We start from the raw sequence: 18,119 nt of genomic DNA on the forward strand, positions 1-18,119 counted from the left end.
TGGATCCATACCACTTCAGTAGGATCCAAAAGGCTACACGGACCCAAAGGCCAAGGATCCAACAGTGAAAGAATCTTATCCGGCACCGACTCTACTGGATCTGAAGAGCTTGTCGCATCCAAAGATATGCGAGAACAGGTAGGATCTGACAACTTTTGATGCTTCAACGGTAAAGACGACGTGGATGCTGGGGCAGCTGAGAGGACACGTTTCTTAGAAGTGGGAGTTTCAGCTCCACAAGTCGGCAAGAAACCTCTCAAAATCAACTTATTGTGCCAATTAGCAAGGGCTCGGGGATTGAAGGCCACACAGATGTAGCACTGGACCTCCAAGTGCCCTGGCCCAAGACAATACATGCACCACTTGTGGGCATCCGATTGGGGAATCTTTTGAAACCCATAGGTTTGTCATAACCCGTAGGTTTGTCAGGCATACCAGAAGGTTACTGTACCCACACACACACAAACATACACATACAAAAACACACACTAACTTAAATACTAAAGATAATCCAAAAATACCAGGAAATATTTATTTTTTTTTTCTGGGAAAGAGAAGAAAAGAAGAAAAGAAAGGGGAGAACTGTTAAAGAAAAAAGCGGAGGGCAGGAAACAACCCTAACACCAGTGAGAAGCTCTGATAAGAGCTAGCTAAAAAGGAAGGGGTGGTACAAAAAGCTAACCTAATAAAAATATATATCTAAAGAAGCGAAGAAAGAAAGGGACAGAACTCAATGTAAGCTAAACGTAAGAAAAAACACTTATCTTTAAGCGAAGACTGCGAAATCACATCTCTGTTGGAAGGCGGCAAACAAGATCTGATGGGTTAGAGACGGAGTGAGCCATTATGGGAGAGGGAAGAGCTTGAGGCTCAGATTGTAAGTCTGGAAAAATGTCTGAGTCAGATCTGAGGTCAGATCCGTAGACCCAGTAGTGATGCATAATGAAATGGACATCATCATATCAATCTTTTAATCAGATCAGCTTGATTGAATTGACATTTTGAGTGCGTGGAAGGTTCCTTGAAGCTTTGGAAGCTGGACAACTGTTATATCCTTGGCAGGACATAACCCACATAGGTAAAGCTACTGTAGCAGTGATCAATATGAAGAACATCAGAAGTGTTAACCAGCAGCTGTGCTATCAAAAGCTAAAAATACTGCAGTGGGTCCTAACAGTATCCCCACACTAACAATACTGTTCCATCTCAGCCTCCATACAAATTTTGTACCAAGTGAATGGAGAACAGCTGCAGTCATTCCCCTGCTTAAGGGACGACCTTCCGCAGACCCAGGCAATTACAGACCCATAAGTCTAACCAGCCTCTTATTCAAATCCATAGAAAGACGTACAATGGAACTAATGAATGGGGTCCTGATGGAGAGATGAAAAGTCAGCAAGCAAAGGAGCGTAGTAGTGCTGAAATTGAATTCATCCTCAAGTCTTGGTAGGTGCCATCGCGAGGTGGACCCTGTTTTTCACAAAATCTCACCAAGACGACACTGGTACATAGACTGTATTTATATAGCATACATCATGGACAGAAGCAAATCAAAAATAATAAAAAAAGATAACTGAGTGCACAAGACCCAGGTTAAAAAAGTGCCCAATCCTGGTAGGCGCACCGGTGCCAGGACTGGAAAAAATACAGTGTAGAATCCGCAAAATACGGAAACATTCCTACAATGGGCCTAGGCCAGGCTCAGGCCCCCCTGTTGTAGAAGGATGTAGCAGTCCACAAAAACGACAAAAATTGATTGGCCAAAGAGGAGCCATAAAGACAACAGAATGGACTACTGAGAATAAGAAAGACATTATATATTGTTACTATTATGTAAAAAGCCCGCAATTTCCAGACAAGATATACAAAATGATTGAGAGAGAAATTAGAGGAAAGAAAACTACTTCCGCAGGGAAAACTGTCAGAAGCTTCAAATAAAAATTTGCGTTCATTAATGCAACAGATTTTTGAAAAAGAGTATATAGATCAATAAATTTTGATCTGTTTAGAAAAGGAAGCATCTGAGGAAGTGAGAACATATAAACAAAATCTAGAGATATTTGAAAAATATAAAAAAGAAATATGGACATAGGAAAGAGAGAGAGATTTGATATGGTGCAATATTTATGCAAAGGAGAAAGCCAAGTTAACTAATACAGAGAAGGCAGTCTCAAAAATATTAGAAGAGAAAGGCATCCAGATATGGAAAATTTCACAATAAAAAAGATTCATAGCACAAAGATGTAATATAGAAAAAACGATTAGTAAAGCAGAAGTTAAAGAAATAGAAGGTGAAGTTATGGAGTGCCTGCGAAATGAAGGATTTAATGTAGAAGGTCTAAAATAGACTACATCACAGTATGATGGAGCGAGTCCCCAGAATAAGGAAAAGCAAGATCAGAAGACATGTGAAGAAGAAATATGGACAGGGGAAAGGAAAAGAGATTTAATATGGTGTAATATTTATGCAAAAGAGAAAGCAAAACTAACCAATACAAAAAGGGCAGCACCAAAGATATTTGAAGAAAAGTATAGGGAAAGGAATCCGGATATGGAAAACTTTGCAATACAAAAATTAAGACGACCAAGAGGAAAAGTAGAAAAAGAGATTAGTAATGCAGAAGTCAAAGAAATAGAAATTGAGGTTAGGTAACAGCTGCAAAAAGGATTCAGTGTAGTAAATCAAATACAAAAAGCACCACAACAGGATAGAGCAATGGATATCCAAATTAAGGGGAAACCAGTGGAACAGGAAGCAATTGGTCAGGTGCCATATCAAGATATTTTGGAGCCTTCCACAGAAAACCAGTATAAATGTTAATTTAAAGCTAGACAGCAGGGAAAGGAACAGGAAACTCTGATGCAGTCAATGTTGGAGGAGTGATAGGCCAGTGAGTTCCCATATGACAGAACAACAGATGACACAGGACTGGAGAATGTGCCACAGGAAGATGAAGATGCTATAGAACTTTCTATAGAATGCCCGCAGGAAATGGAAAACAAGATATGTGCCCTCAGTATGGAAGAAAATGAGTTAAGAGAAGAGTTGCTTGATTTAATAGACAAAGACAGATATATCAAGATCAATAAGAGAAATAGACTGTAGAAGGGTAATAAAATCCCAAAAGTCAGAAGCTCGATAAAACAAATGAACATAGTAATTAGGACTGTCCATAGAGATCCATGCAATTTAACAGGAGTAAATAGAATATATTACTGTGCTGCTAAAAGAGAGAATAGATCAACAAAAGACAGATGTGATAAAAGCAATGTGCAGTATTAGAACAGACCAGGATCTATTATGCACTATTGGAGATAAACTAAAAATTCCAAAATAGGTGGAAAGACTTAGAAGATACAAAAATAAATAAGGGAAAAGCACAAACTAAGCCATTTATTGATGACCCAAAAAAGTTTAGAGAGAACTGGGAAATAAGGTAAAAGGAATTGAAAGACTGCCAAAAAAAAGAGGAAGTAGATACATTTTGGAGAAGTATCTATGAAGATCCTGTGGAACATAACGATGCTAAATGGATAGAAGAAATAAAAGAAAGAATAAGAAGTTTAAAGGTACAGGATATGAAATGGGATGAAACAGCAGCCAGTGAGATTGAAACAAAGTTGAGAAAAGCCTCTAACTGGAAAACCCCAGACCCAGATGCAGTACCTAACTTTTGGCTTAAGGTATTAACTTTGCACGAGGATTTAGCCACGGGTACGAACTATTTATATGCGCACCTTGGACACACACCTCACTGATTAACAACAGGAAAAGCAATGCTCTTACTTAACAGCGAACCTGCAAGCTACCCTAAAAATTATAGACCAATAACTTGTCTTCCAACGACATATAAACTATACACGGGAATTGACACCGACAGAATTTATAGTCATTGAGAAGAAAACTTGGTTTACTATTGAAATGTCGAACGGCACTACATCGACTGTACTATAGTCGAACACGGAAGTTCGAAAATGGTAATGTCGACGACAAAAAAACAATCTAGGACTGTGTTTTAACATGGGTCGAGGTAGGGGAGATGTTTGTAGTTCTGAATAATACTGAACACCTACCTCGACCCATTTTAAAACCATTCCTAGATTGTTTTTTTGTCGTCGACATTACTATTTTCGAACTTCCATGTTCGACTATAGTACAGTCGATGTAGTGCCGTTTGACATTTCAATAGTAAACCAGAAAACTCAATTACGGCAGTAGAACAAAAGGGCAATAAAAGAATGTCATATGGAACAAAGGATCATTTGTTGTTAAACAAAGTTATAGTGGAGAACTGTAGGAAGGGGAAGAATATAAGTATGGCATGGATTGACTACAAAAAAACATTTGATAGTATCCCACATTCATGGATAAAAGAGTGCTTAAAATGTATAAGATACACCCTACACTGATTGACTACATTACAGTAACCATGAAATAGTGGCAGACCACTTTGCAATTAAGCCATGATAAAGGACAGATTATTATCCCAGGGATAAAAATTCAAAGGGGGATATTCCAGGGTGACTCTGTTACCTTGCTATTCTGCCTTGCCATTAATCCATTAAGCTGTTTACTTAACAGCTTAGGCCAGGGCTACAACTTGGCTCCTAGAAAATAAAAGTCTAATTACTTCTCATCTTCTCTTTGTCAATGATTTAAAACTGTATAGCTCATCAGATGAGGCACTGAAAGCACAGCTGCAGGTTGTTAAACCTTTTTCAGATGATATTGGAATGGCATTTGGTCTTGATAAATGTGCAAAAGAAACCTTTAAAGCAGGAAAACTGCAGCATCAGGAAAACATCAGTTTGGGACAAGAATGTGATATAAAAGAACTTGAGCAAGAGGGAGTGTATAAATACTTGGGAAATGAAGGATCAGCAATAAAACATGAACAAATGCAAATAAAACTCAATAAGGAGTACTTTAGAAGACTTAAATTAATCCTGAAAACAGCACTGACATCTAGGAACAAGATCCAAGCTATAAATCAACTTGCTCTTCCTGTCCTAACTTATAGTTTTGGAGCGACTGACTGGCCCCAAAAAGTGTTGGATACACTGGATATTAAAACAAGAAGGATGATTCATGCTTATCAAATGATTTATAAAAATCAGTGTATACCAAGATTATATATTCACCGTTCTGAAGGAGGGATGGGTCTCCTTGAAACTGATTACATGTATAGATCTGCAATTGGACTCTACACATTTACTAACCTCACAAGATCCAAATGTAGTGAAAGTTTTGAAACATGAGGAGAACAAATCTAATATGACATCTCTGCTTAATTTAGCAGAAGCATATAGACGTTAAGAAGGAATGGAAATCAAACCAGAAGTGGATAAAAACCAGGCAGCAACTGAATGTGTCAAATAACAAAAGAAAGAATACAAGGTGAAGGACTAGATGAGAAGGCAAGAAATGTGGAAAAAACAAATATAGTTGCAAGTATAGAAAACATCTGGAAGATCCTGATGTTGATCAAGAACGAATGCAGGAATGGTTAAAGGAGAGGCGAACTCAAACCAAGAAATGAAAGGTGAATATTGTCAGCCCAAGATAGTTGGCTACGTACACGCTGGTTTACAAAGTCCACTGAACATGTGGGAGAGAAAGACATATGTAGGTTTTGTAAAATCTAACTGGAAACAGTCACACACCTTGTTGCTGGTTGTGATGCACTAATGGCAGAGGGACTGTATACTGAAAGGCATAATAATGTGGTGAGACTGTTACACTGAAGATTGTGCAAACATTATGGTATCGAACTGGCTGAAAAACACTGGAAACATGAGCCACAAAGAATCATAGAAAATGAAGTCTATATCACATGGGATCACCCAATACCAACAGTTCAAAAGACAGATGCTAGAAAAACGGATATAGTGGTCCAAGAAAAGAAGACAAAAGTAGCACTGATCATTGAAATTGCCACACCCCGTGACTACAGTGTCTTGCGTACACAGAGAAACACAAAGTCATAAAATACCTGAATCTGCAGGCAGAAACAAGAGCCATGTGGAAGAAAGATACCCAGACAGTTCCAATAGTAGTAGGAGCAACAGGTCTTATAAAAAAGAATTTACAATCATATCTAGATATGTTACCAATTCATGTAACACCGTACAAATTGCAGATGGCGTCATTACTGGGCACATTGCAGGTGCTGAGAAGAGCACTTTTGGCTGACATCAAAGAGTGAAACAATACTAATTTCATGAACTTTAATCGTACTTTGACTTAGGAATGGGGTCCATTCCTGTCATGGTATTAGAAACTGAAAAGACTTGGAGAAATTAAAAACAACAGGAACTAATCAATCAGGACATAGTGAACCTCCAAACAAAGCACCCATCTCAGTTTGGGTTTGTCAAAGGCAGATCAACCTGGTAGCAATGGATGAAGGCAAAACTGTAAACACTGCATACCTTGACCTGGCCAAAGCTTTTGACAAAATTCCCCAATTCCTCATTCAGGCGCAGCAGAAAAGCTAAATAAGCTGGGAATAAACCCCCATGTCATTCCCTGGATTGCCAAATGGCTCACAAATAGGACATAGGAAATAAAAACAGGAGACATTACCCTCCACAAAGAGTCCCATCACTAGTGGAGTCCCCCAAGGTTCTGTGCTGGGAACTCTCCTGTTTGGCATCTACCTTCTGAAGTAAAAGCCAATACCAGGTTCTGGCTGACTAAGTTTGCAGATTACTGCAAGCTAGGAGCAGTCACTGAATCCTCAAATGGCTTACTCTGCAGGATTGTTTGTCCCAAATAAATAACTGATGCCAAAATCATGGAATGAAACTAAATACCAAAAAATGCATTACTGTATCCTTTGGAAAGTCACCTATCTCGTGGAACTACCACATTAACAATACACCCAGATGACCCAGATATTCTGGATTTGGAAACTTATATGGACAGTGACCTAACTTTTCACCAACGTGTCCACTGTTGTAAGAAAATCCTTCTATATTACACAGCTTGTAAACAAAGGGATTGTGTCTAAATCTGTGGATGTCATTGCTCCTATTTACTCAGCCCTCATTAGCCCAATCACTGAATATAATGACCCCTTTGGCATGAGTCTATCCAGACACATTAAACAAATGAAATGCCCAAGGGTACCTTACTAAAAGGATACAAGGCCTAAACAAGATATCCTTTATGGACCAACTCAAATCCTGTCACTATACCCAATATCATACAGACTACTAAGAGGTGACCTGTGTCTAGCATACAAAGCATCCTCTCACCAAGTACTGATGGACCTACTACCCCATCAGCAAGTCGAACGGCTTCAGAAATACTCTGTCTAGAGATCTGCAATATCAACAGAATGGTTTTGGGGGAAAAGTATATCTTGCAGAGGATACCACTGCTTGGGAACAAACTCCCCATTCACCTAAAACAAGGTCCATCCCTGCCCATATTTAAGCACAACTTGGATCAATGGATGAGTAGTAGAAAATTTAACCCACGACTGCACCCTGTACTAATAAAGGACAGAAGCAGCTCCTAAATGCTTTACTCCATGCGTAGGTCCCTTCAGATTATCTATCTGTATTACACCTTTTATTCTTCGCCAAAACATTTCATGCAGTCACCAAGAAAAATTTTTATACCGGATCGGTCGAGGCCCGGGTTAACAACGACCGCCACCAGTACTGTTAGCCTATAGGGTGCTGGCGGAAATTGGGCTACTGTTGGCCGAAGAAGAAGAGGCGGTAGACATGGCCGAAGGTAGGAAGAGAGGAGAAAGGCTAGGACTGTGGTACTGAGGGTTGGAACTTTGAATGTTGGCAGTATGACTGGTATAGGGAGAGAACTAGCTGATATGATGGACACAGAAGGAAGGTTGGTATATTGTGTGTGCAAGAGACCAGATGGAAGGGGAGTAAGGCTAGGTGTATCGGAGGTGGGTTCAAATTGTTTTATCATGGTGTGGATGGGAGGAGAAATGGCGGAGTTATTCTAAAGGAACAGTATGCTGAGAGTGTTTTGGAGGTGAAAAGAGTGTCGGATAGAGTGATGTTTATGAAGCTGGAAATTGATGGTGTAATGATGAATGTTTTTAGTGCGTATGCTCCACAAATTGGGTGTGCAATGGACGAGAAAGAAAAAGTTTGGAGTGAATTGGATGAAGTGGTGATGACTGTACCCAAGGGTGAGAAAGTGGTGATTGGAGCAGATTTCAATGGGCATGTTGGTGAAGGGAACAGAGGGGATGAGAAAGTGATGGGTAGATATGGTGTTAAACAAAGGAATGCAGAAGGTCAGATGGTAGTGGATTTTGCAAAAAGGATGGACATGGCTGTGGTGAATACATATTTTAACAAGAGGGAGGAGCATAGGATGACATACAAGAGTGGAGGAAGATGCACACAGGTGGATTATATCTCATGTAGGAGGGCCAGTTTGAAGGAGATTGGAGACTGTAAAGTGGTGACCGGAGAAAGTGTAGTTAGGCAGCATAGGATAGTGGTTTGTAGGATGATGTTGGTTATCAAGAAGAGAAGGAGGAGTGTCAAGGCAGCACCAAGGATCAAGTGGTGGAAATTGAAAAAGGGTAATTGTGAAGTGGAGTTCAGGGATGAGTTAAGGCAGGCAGTGGGTGGCAGTGAAGAGTTACCAAATAGCTGGATAACTACAGCAGAGCTAGTAAGGGAGATGGCTAGAAAGGTGCTTGGTATCACATCTGGACAGAGGAAGGACGACAAGGAGACATGGTGGTGGAATGAGGAAGCACGGGAGAGTATATAGAGAAAGAGGTTGGCAAAGAAGAAGTGGGATTGTCAGAGAGATGAAGAAAGTAGACAGGAGTATAAGGAGATGAGGTGCATGGCAAAGAGAGAGGTGGCAAAGGCTAAGGCATTTGAAGAGTTAGCAGAGCTAGTAAGGGAGACGGCTAGAAAGGTGCTTGGTATCACATCTGGACAGAGGAAGGATGACAAGGAGACATGGTGGTGGAATGAGGAAGCACGGGAGAGTATATAGAGAAAGAGGTTGGCAAAGAAGAAGTGGGATTGTCAGAGAGATGAAGAAAGTAGACAGGAGTATAAGGAGATGAGGTGCATGGCAAAGAGAGAGGTGGCAAAGGCTAAGGCATTTGAAGAGTTGTATGAAAGGTTGGACACTAAGGAGGGAGAAAAGGACCTGTACCAATTGGCTAGACAGAGGGACCGAGCTAGGAAAGATGTGCAGCAGGTAAAGGTGATAAAGGATAATGAGGGAAACATGCTCACAAGCGAGGAGAGTGTGTTGAGGCGATGGAAAGAGTACTTTGAGGGGTTGATGAATGAAGAGAATGAGAGGGAGAGAAGGTTGGATGATGTAGGGATTGTGAATCATGAAGTACAATGGATTAGCAAGAAGGAAGTAAGGATAGCTATGAAGAGAATGAAGAATGGAAAGGCTGTTGGCCCAGATGACATACCTGTGGAAGCATGGAGGTGTTTAGGTGAAATGGCAGTGGAGTTTTTAACCAGGTTGTTTAATGAAATCTTGGAAAGTGAGAGGATGCCTGAGGAATGGAGAAAAAGTGTTTTGATACCGATTTTTAAGAATAAGGGTGATGTGCAGAGCTGTATTAACTACAGAGGGATTAAACTGATCAGTCACAGCATAAAGTTATGGGAAAGAGTAGTGGAAGCAAGGTTAAGAAGGGACGTGATGATTAGTGATCAGCAGTATGGTTTCATGCCAAGAAAGAGCATTACAGATGCGATCTTTGCTCTGAGAGTGTTGATGGAGAAGTACAGAGAATGTCAGAAGGAGTTGCATTGTGTTTTTGTAGACAGAGAAAGCATATGACAGTGTGCCTTATGGTATTGTATGAGGAAGTCAGGAGTGTCAGAAAAATAAGAAAGAGTGGTACAGGATATGTACGAGGGTAGTGTGACAGCGGTGAGGTCTGCGGTGGGAGTGATGGATGCGTTTAAGGTGGAGGTGGGGTTACATCAAGGATCAGCTCTGAGCCCTTTCTTATTTGCAATGGTGATGGACAGGTTGACAGACGAGATCAGACAGGAGTCCCCGTGGACTATGATGTTTGTAGATGACATTGTGATCTGTAGTGAGAGTAGGGAACAGGTGGAGGAGACTCTAGAGAGATGGAGATATGCTCTAGAGAGAAGAGGAATGAAGGTCAGCAGGACTAAGACAGAATATATGTGTGTGAATGAGAGGGAGGATATAGGAATGGGGAGGCTGCAAGGAGTAGAGGTGGCAAAGATGGATGAGTTTAAATACTTGGGGTAAATAGTTCAGAGTAACGGTGAGTGTGGAAGAGAGGTGAAGAAGAGAGTACAGGCAGGAAAGAGTGGGTGAAGAAGAGTGTCAGGAGTGATTTGTGACAGACGAGTACCTGTAAGAGTGAAAGGGAAGGTCTACAAGAGGGTAGTGAGACCAACTATGTTATATGGGTTGGAGACAGTGGCATTGACAAAAAGGCAGGAGTTTGAGCTGGATGTGGCAGAATTAAAGATGTTAAGATTTGCACTGGGTGTGACGTGGGTGGACAGGATTAGGAATAAGTATATTAGAGGGTCAGCCCAGGTTGGAAGGTTTGGAGACAAAGCCAGAGAGGCACGATTACGTTGGTTTGGACATGTGCTGAGGAGGGATGCTGAGTATATTGGGAAAAAGATGCTAAGGATGAAGCTGCCAGGTAACAGGAAAAGAAGAAGGCCTAAGATAAGGTTTATGGATGTGGTGAGAGAGGACATGCAGGTGGTTGGTGTGACAGAGCAAGATGCAGAGGACAGGAAGAAATGGAAACAGGTGATCTGCTGTGGCGACCCCTAACGGCAACAGCCGAAAGAAGAAGATGATGATTATGCCTTTTATTCTCATTAGTAGTGGTGTATAATTATCGACCATGGGATGTGCAAGGACAATCTTAACGCCAAATAGAATGTGTCAATTCAAGTACCAAAAGGGGAACTGTCTAGGCTTAAAATGACCTGCAAGGGCAGCTAGCCAAATACTTACCTATGAACCTAAGTGGTGGGCAGAAGTTTTGAAAAAATTAGTTGCGTAAAGTGGTGTTAAACAGAAAGGTAGATCTTTTGGCTAAAAGAATTTAGTGGAGTTAAGAAGGATGCAATGGTAAATTCTTACATCATATCTTTTTATAAGCCAGCAAATTTTATTGATACATATATTTTTGAAACCCTTGATATTTGGAAGTCATTTAATGAGACAAGGGAATGGATACATTCTAATTTAGTAATGAGGACATTTTTGTAACTGACTTTCTTGTTTCCAGGGTGAGTATGCTATCCAACTGATAAATTCAGATTAGTTAAGTGTTTAAGCAAGTTCAGACTGGTTAAATATTCTAAACATGGAGAATTGCATGTGGGAATAAACCGTGGAACAGTGATGCAGAACAACCATTACAGAATATGGCATTGGTAATGGGAAGAAAGTCGCCTCATTAATTCTAGTGGTAATTAAGTCACCAGAAACATGGCTTAAAGCTCCTTTACAAAAACAAAATGAGCAAACGTATAACAAATGGGCAAATAAACAACTATATAAAAGAGACAACTAGGCTGTTCATTTATTTTTAGACAAAGGAGCTTTTAGTGAAATCTATGCCAGTTTATTCATTTATCTGAATTACATTCCAGCATATGCTACTCACCTCAACCTCCCAATTAAGGAAGGACTAGTGGTGCAGTTTTATTAGGTCGGTAGTGTTCAGGAAGCATGGGGCTGGAGAATGGGGAAGAGGATGGTAATGGCTTTTCATTCACCAGGAATAATCTCACAACAAGTGGACAGGTTGAAGATATAAGTAAATTAGCAAACATGACAGAGGTTAACTTAATGACCAACTGGGAAGAAAGTTTCTAATGGTTATTTTAAAGAAAAGATTGAAAATAATTACTAGACAGGAACCCTGAAGTGAAATTTGAATTTTTATGTAATAGGAATTGGAGGAAAACTGAAGACAGTAACTATACCAGGTGAACAGTGTAGATCAGAGTGTGTATGCTCCTTTAAGAGCTATTCCAGTCAGTGAGCACGTGTGTATAAGTACTGAGCATGTGCAAGCAAGAGTGCCATTTTGTAGTGAGCAATCGAGGTGTAAGCTTGCATGTGTGTAGTAGTCAGTCAGTTAGGTAGAGTGTTTATGTTCAGCGTTACCATTCTCCATCCTGTTGTGTTTGTATATAATAAACTACTTAAACGATCACCCAGCCTCGTTGTCTTATTGAATATACACAAGATGAGTGACATGGTATCAGAATGGGATGCAAAGTAAAACTTCTTCTTCAAGACCATGAGGCAGGTAGTTACAGCTGAAGGAATATACAGGAGTGGATCAACCCTGCTCAAACCACTCGTAAATAGGTCAGAAAGACAAATCCAGATACTAAAACTTGCTTAAATGATTTTTTTTACTCAACAAATATAAAACAAAGCATTAAAACCATTCAAAATGACTTTCTAATTAAATTAAATGTTCAAAATTATGATATAATGATAAAATAGTTAAATGCATACAAAAATGATTGAAATAACTTCCGAATCACATAAAATGTATAAACGTGAGAAAATGACCACATTTTTTCACCATGTGCTTTTTCTTATTAACTAAAGTTATTTGAGGTATCTGAAGTCTGTAAAGTGTTGGCCTGTGTGTGCAGTATTACAGTACAGTTCTTTCACAGAATACGGTAATTTCAAAGAGTTTATGGTGCAGCTGAATATTTTTTATGCACCTGGTATATGTTTGTACACAATTACAAGGGCAATTTGTTGGCATGGCAGAAGATATTTCTGTAAGAGGCAATGATGATGTCAAACATGATAGAAACCTCAGGAACGTTCTGGAATGTGCTCATGAGGTGAATCTTAAGCTGAATCCTCAGAAATGCAAATTCAGGCTACAAGAAGTTACTTATGTGCATCATTTGATTACTAGTTCAGGCTAACTACCAGATCCTTCCAAGCAATCTGGAATTCTTGAGATATTAGCTCCAGACAATGTCAGTTCCTTACAATGTTTTCTTGGCATGGTCAACTATTTGGGCAAGTTCATTCCAGATTTGAGAGCACTTTCAGCACCTCTCAGAGAGCCGACATGCAAAGATGCAACTTGGTCGAGTCCTGGTTGGAATAACACCAAAGGGCCTTTGATGTCCCGAGACAGAGAATTGCCAGTCCACCCACCTTAAGATATTATGATGCCCACAAACCAGCAACTCTTTCCTGTGATGCTTTGAAGTTTGGTTTTGGTGCAGTCATTCTTCAAGAAGGTAGACCAGAAGCCTATGCATCCAGAACTCTAACTCAAACTGAGATGCGGTATGCTCAAATAGAGAAAGAGCTCTTGGCAATTGTGTTTGCATGTTCGAAGTTCAATGATTACATTTATGGCCGATCTGTTCAAATTGAGACAGACCACCAACCTTTGGTCATTATTTTAAAAAAGCCTATGCACACAGCTCCTGCGAGATTGCAACACATTATGTTAAAATTGCAAAAGTACAACCTTCAGTTTGTCTACACAAAAAGCAATCTTCTTTATCTTGCTGATACTTTATCCAGATTGCCCAGAAAAAAAACGCTAGCAGCAAGAAAACGAGAAACATGACTTTGAAGTCATGGAAGTGAGAACATTTTCTTCCACATGTTTGATGAGCTTAGAACTCACACAGCTTCAGATCCAATTCTCCAAACGTTCAACCACTTTATCAGTCAAGGATGGCCATCGAAGCAATCTTGTTTGCCACCATAGGTTCATAGGTGTTTACTAGGATAATGACCACAAGGGCCTTTTTAAGCCTAGCCATGCATCCCAAATCTCTGACAAGTTCTGATACCCTTGATAAGTGTAAGCATGGGCCTGGGAGATAAACCATTTATAGGTTACCTGTTTGCATCAGAGACATAGATACCAAACCAGAAATGAATTTCCGGTTTCCCATCCAATTGTCCAAGTTGCACTTGAATTGGATTAGGGAGAAACTCTGCTTCACATGGATGGGGAGCCTGTACCACAGACGGGGTTAGTCCCTGGGATACATACCTGTCTCTCCAGCAGGTCCTATTTATATCACAGGCAAGGTTTATGTCTTTAGAATGGGTAAATTCTGGTGCTGTTTGATTTGCTAATATACAGGAGGTCCATCAGAGTGGGGTATGACAATGCCCTGTATGGCAGGCATAGAGCTCCCATCAAAAGCCTGTATGAGACAGAATACAGGGATAGGGCCTTGAGACAGTCTGCACAGAACATTTTACTTATGCCCTGCATTCTTTTAGTGAGGAACCACTGTGGAAGTTGCAATTGTTGGATATGCTTGGTTACATACATACCAAAGGGGGCACTGTACTCAATGACAGGTCTGATGAATGCTGAATACAGTGGAACAATGACTTCCTTGGACTTGGATGCCATAACTTTGTTTATAGATTGCGCAACATATAATGATTTCCTCACCACTGTAGACATGTGATGATCAAAGGCTAGATTACTATCTGTGTGTGTCCCTATGTCCCTGACTACTAGGTCAACTTTAAGGGGTGTGTTGTCAATACGATAGTTACTAGGGATGGACGACTTCCCAAAGGATACGATTATGCATTTCTTGGCATTTAATTTTAGTCCATGACTCTGAAACCAGTTGTCTGTCTGTGTCAGCCCCTCCTGGAGAACATTTGTGCCAGTGTGAGATTCAATGACAGCTCCTAATTTGCAATCATCTGCAAATGTAGTCAGCCAGAGACCATTGACATTAGCCTCGACTTCTGAGAAGTAAACGCCAAAAAGGAGTGGTCCAAGGACTGATCCCTGAGGGACTCCACTTGTAAATGGCTGCTTTGTAGAGGTGGACTCCCCAATTCTAACTTCCTGGGTCCTGTCTGTGAGCCAGTTGGCTATCCACCGGGTGACATACGGGTTTGTACCTAACCTCTTGAGTGTCAACAATGTCCGAGTAGGGTATTATGTCAAATGCCTTGGCCAGGTCAAGATAGGGAGTGTGAAAGATTTTGCCCTCATCCATTGCTTTAGTGACCTTCTCAAAGAAGTCCACCAGGTTGAGTAGGCACGATCTGCCCTTGACAAAACCAAACCTGGCTGGGTCCAGTGTCTGGAGGTTTACTATATCTCTACTGATATCTCCACGATTATTCTTTCCATGGCTTTACATATAAGCCTAGTGAGACGTATGGGTCTGTAGTTTCCAGGGTCTGTAGATGGTCCACCTTTGTGCAGAGGGATGACCGTTGCCTTTCTCCATTCATGAGGCACAAAGCCTGTTTGGAGGCTACAATTAAATAGTCCTGATCGATCATGTTTTATGCTATTTAGAAGGCACAATAAATCCAGGACAGTAGGGTTGGTAGAAGGGGCAACACTGGAAATAAATGAGAGGAGAGAAGATTAAATCACAAAACAGCAACATTACAAAGTGCTGAGAAACAAAATGTTGAAATATATCATTTCATTTAGTTTTATGTAACTTCAGGAGTTGTTTAAAAGTAGCTATGGTTTCGGTTATGGTTTCACTCTTGTCGGAGTCAAGAAAGCCATCAGAGCCAACCTGGGTAGTAGCAAGGCATACAGATCCACAAACCCACAGCTGAAAGGCCTGAGGGAGGAAAAGCTACAGATGAAGCCAAGCCATCAGGTACTGGAACCAAGGTTGTGGGGAGAAGCCCTAGATGGATATGGGCCTGCAAGAAGGATCATATCAGTTGAAGGTCAGACTTCCAAATGAGCGGACAGATCGCCAGTCAGCAGATGGATCCGAGCCAGAAGGCCCAGATCCAAGGTGAACAGGGAGAGGACTTGGGCAAGAGCTCCCTTTGCGTAACAGGAGAGAAAAGGGAATGGATTTTGCTCACCCCTCCCCCAATCAACAAGGGACCGGGGACACAAAGCTGAGGATACAGGTTTTACTGAAGCTACCACAGTGGGGGATCGGCTTTGAGAAAATGAAACAGACCCTGGCACCAAAGCAGCCATAGAAGGCAATGGTCAGTGGATCTTCAGAATCAGCTGATCAGGATGAGGGGGAGCTGCTCGTTTCTGGTCCACCTTGTCCTTTACCTGAGCCTTGAGGTCTTTAGAACTGCCCTTAGTCTGACCCCGCTCACTCTTTTTGTCCTCTCGCAACAAGCCCTTCAAAAACTTGGCTTGGTACCTGTTCGGCAGCCAGGTACTGAAACCAACACAAATGGAGCATTCAGTATCCAAATGTGAGGCACTGAGGCAATAAATGCACGGACTACCATTCCAGGATGTGCACAGTTTGTGGCTGCATGCCTCACATTTCTTGAACCCTTTCTCCTTATCCAGCATGAAAGAGGAAAACACACCAACCAACTAGCCTAAAGATAGAAAACATAAAAAAAAGGTAAATACACAAAGGAAAACTAACCACCTAACAGCCTAACCATCTTATCTATGAATTAAAATACACTACAATCCAAGAAGTCGACTATAATAAAGTTTTTTTTTTGTTTTTGTTTTAAACAAATAGAAAAAAAAGGCAAGAATGCCACACAGTCAAAAATCACTACAGAGTCAAAACGACCTCTCTCTCTTTTTCGTTTTTTCCCGGTTAGGGGTCGCCACAGTGGATCACCTTGTCCGCTCATGATTGGCAGTGGAGCTTTTACGGTGTTGAGTTGCCAGCCCGGCCACCCAACCTTCCACAGAAGGCGCACACACGCACTCACACCTAGGGCCAATTTTAGCGTGTCCAATCCACTTGCAGCATGTCTTTGGGGATGTGGGAGGAAACCGGAGCACCCAGAGGAAACCCACATGACCACAGGGAGGACATGCAGACTCCACACAGAAGACACCCCAGCCAAAGATTGAACCGGAGAGCCTCTTGCTGTGAGGCGACAATGCTAACCACTGCACCACCACGGCCGTCCAAAGAGTCAAAACTACCTACAAAACCTAAATCTAACCCTACCTAAACAAACAAACACTTAAAAAGGGTAAATACAGGGGATGTACAATAAGAAAAGTACAAAACTATCACCAAATGTAAAGGCTACAGCAAGTCCAATGACAGAGCTGACAACCATGTTGCAAGTCCCTGGTGGCAGCAAATGAGATCTGAAATAGAGAGCAGGAAGTGAGGTATTATAGGAAGAGGAGACGGAGCTCCATGGTTGAAGTCTTTTGAAATGGCCAGCCTCGAATCAGAGTTTGATCTGATAACTCAAAGGTTGAAGCCAGATGGAAAAGTCAACATCAGATCAACTGTTATACTACTATAACGAATAAGAGGATACAAACCAGTACTTAGTAAAAACATCTGAATGATCATGAAGACACAGTGTTCCATATAAAGTCCACTCAGGTTACATGGATACAGTTCAGATTTCTTTATCATTTCTAAATACTGTGTAAAAAAAAAAAAAAAAAAATACTACAATTCTGTCACCATTCATTTCCAGATAGTCATAATTAGACCTACCATGCTGAATATCCTTCCAGAGGACCCAATACTTTGAGTTATCCTCAAACGTTACAAGACAACTCTGTTTGGAAGTGCTCACCTACATTATAATTTAAAAGAAAAAAAAACAGTTAAAGGGTGCATATTCATTTTAATATGTTGCCGGGTTAATGCAAATTGATTAATGTTATATATCCCCAATATGCACATATAAATCCATAAAAACACCACATTCTACATATATAAACAAGAAACTTACTGCTGTATAATTATCAGGGTTCAACTCACATGCAAGCCATCAGAAGAGGTATATGTTAATGCAGAAATGTGGAGATGATAGTTCAGTAAAAGGGAAGACTAGAAGCATTGCTAAAGCATGTACAAAAAAAGAATATATATATATATATATATATATATATATATATATATATATATATATATGTATATATATATATTGCACTAGTCATAGACTGGTCACACCATCACATGGGAGAACCATGTTATCATTATAATCTGCACATAACAACTAGATGTCTAAAGGCAACAAAACAAATGATACTATAACTTAAAACACAGAGGGAGATAAGACTTCAGGAAAACAGCAACACAGATCAACGAATGATAGAGTAGTTCATCCAAGGAAAAGTTATGGAAAAGATGACTAGTAAAGTCAC

At 40.6% G+C, this 18,119-nt stretch overlaps 1 protein-coding gene across 1 annotated transcript in view; it reads right to left on the reverse strand.

Annotated features, from left to right (window-relative positions):
* Positions 1–18,119, reverse strand: part of PHF19 (PHD finger protein 19) — a 1,075,260-nt gene that overhangs the window by 427,296 nt on the left and 629,845 nt on the right. The window contains 1 exon segment of the mRNA XM_044058373.1: positions 17,464–17,545. Coding sequence (XP_043914308.1) covers positions 17,464–17,545 — 82 coding nt within the window.

This window comes from Protopterus annectens, chromosome 16.part0 (genome assembly GCF_019279795.1).
Source record: "Protopterus annectens isolate FY-2018-M chromosome 16.part0, PAN1.0, whole genome shotgun sequence".
NCBI classification, from domain to species: domain Eukaryota; kingdom Metazoa; phylum Chordata; order Ceratodontiformes; family Protopteridae; genus Protopterus; species Protopterus annectens.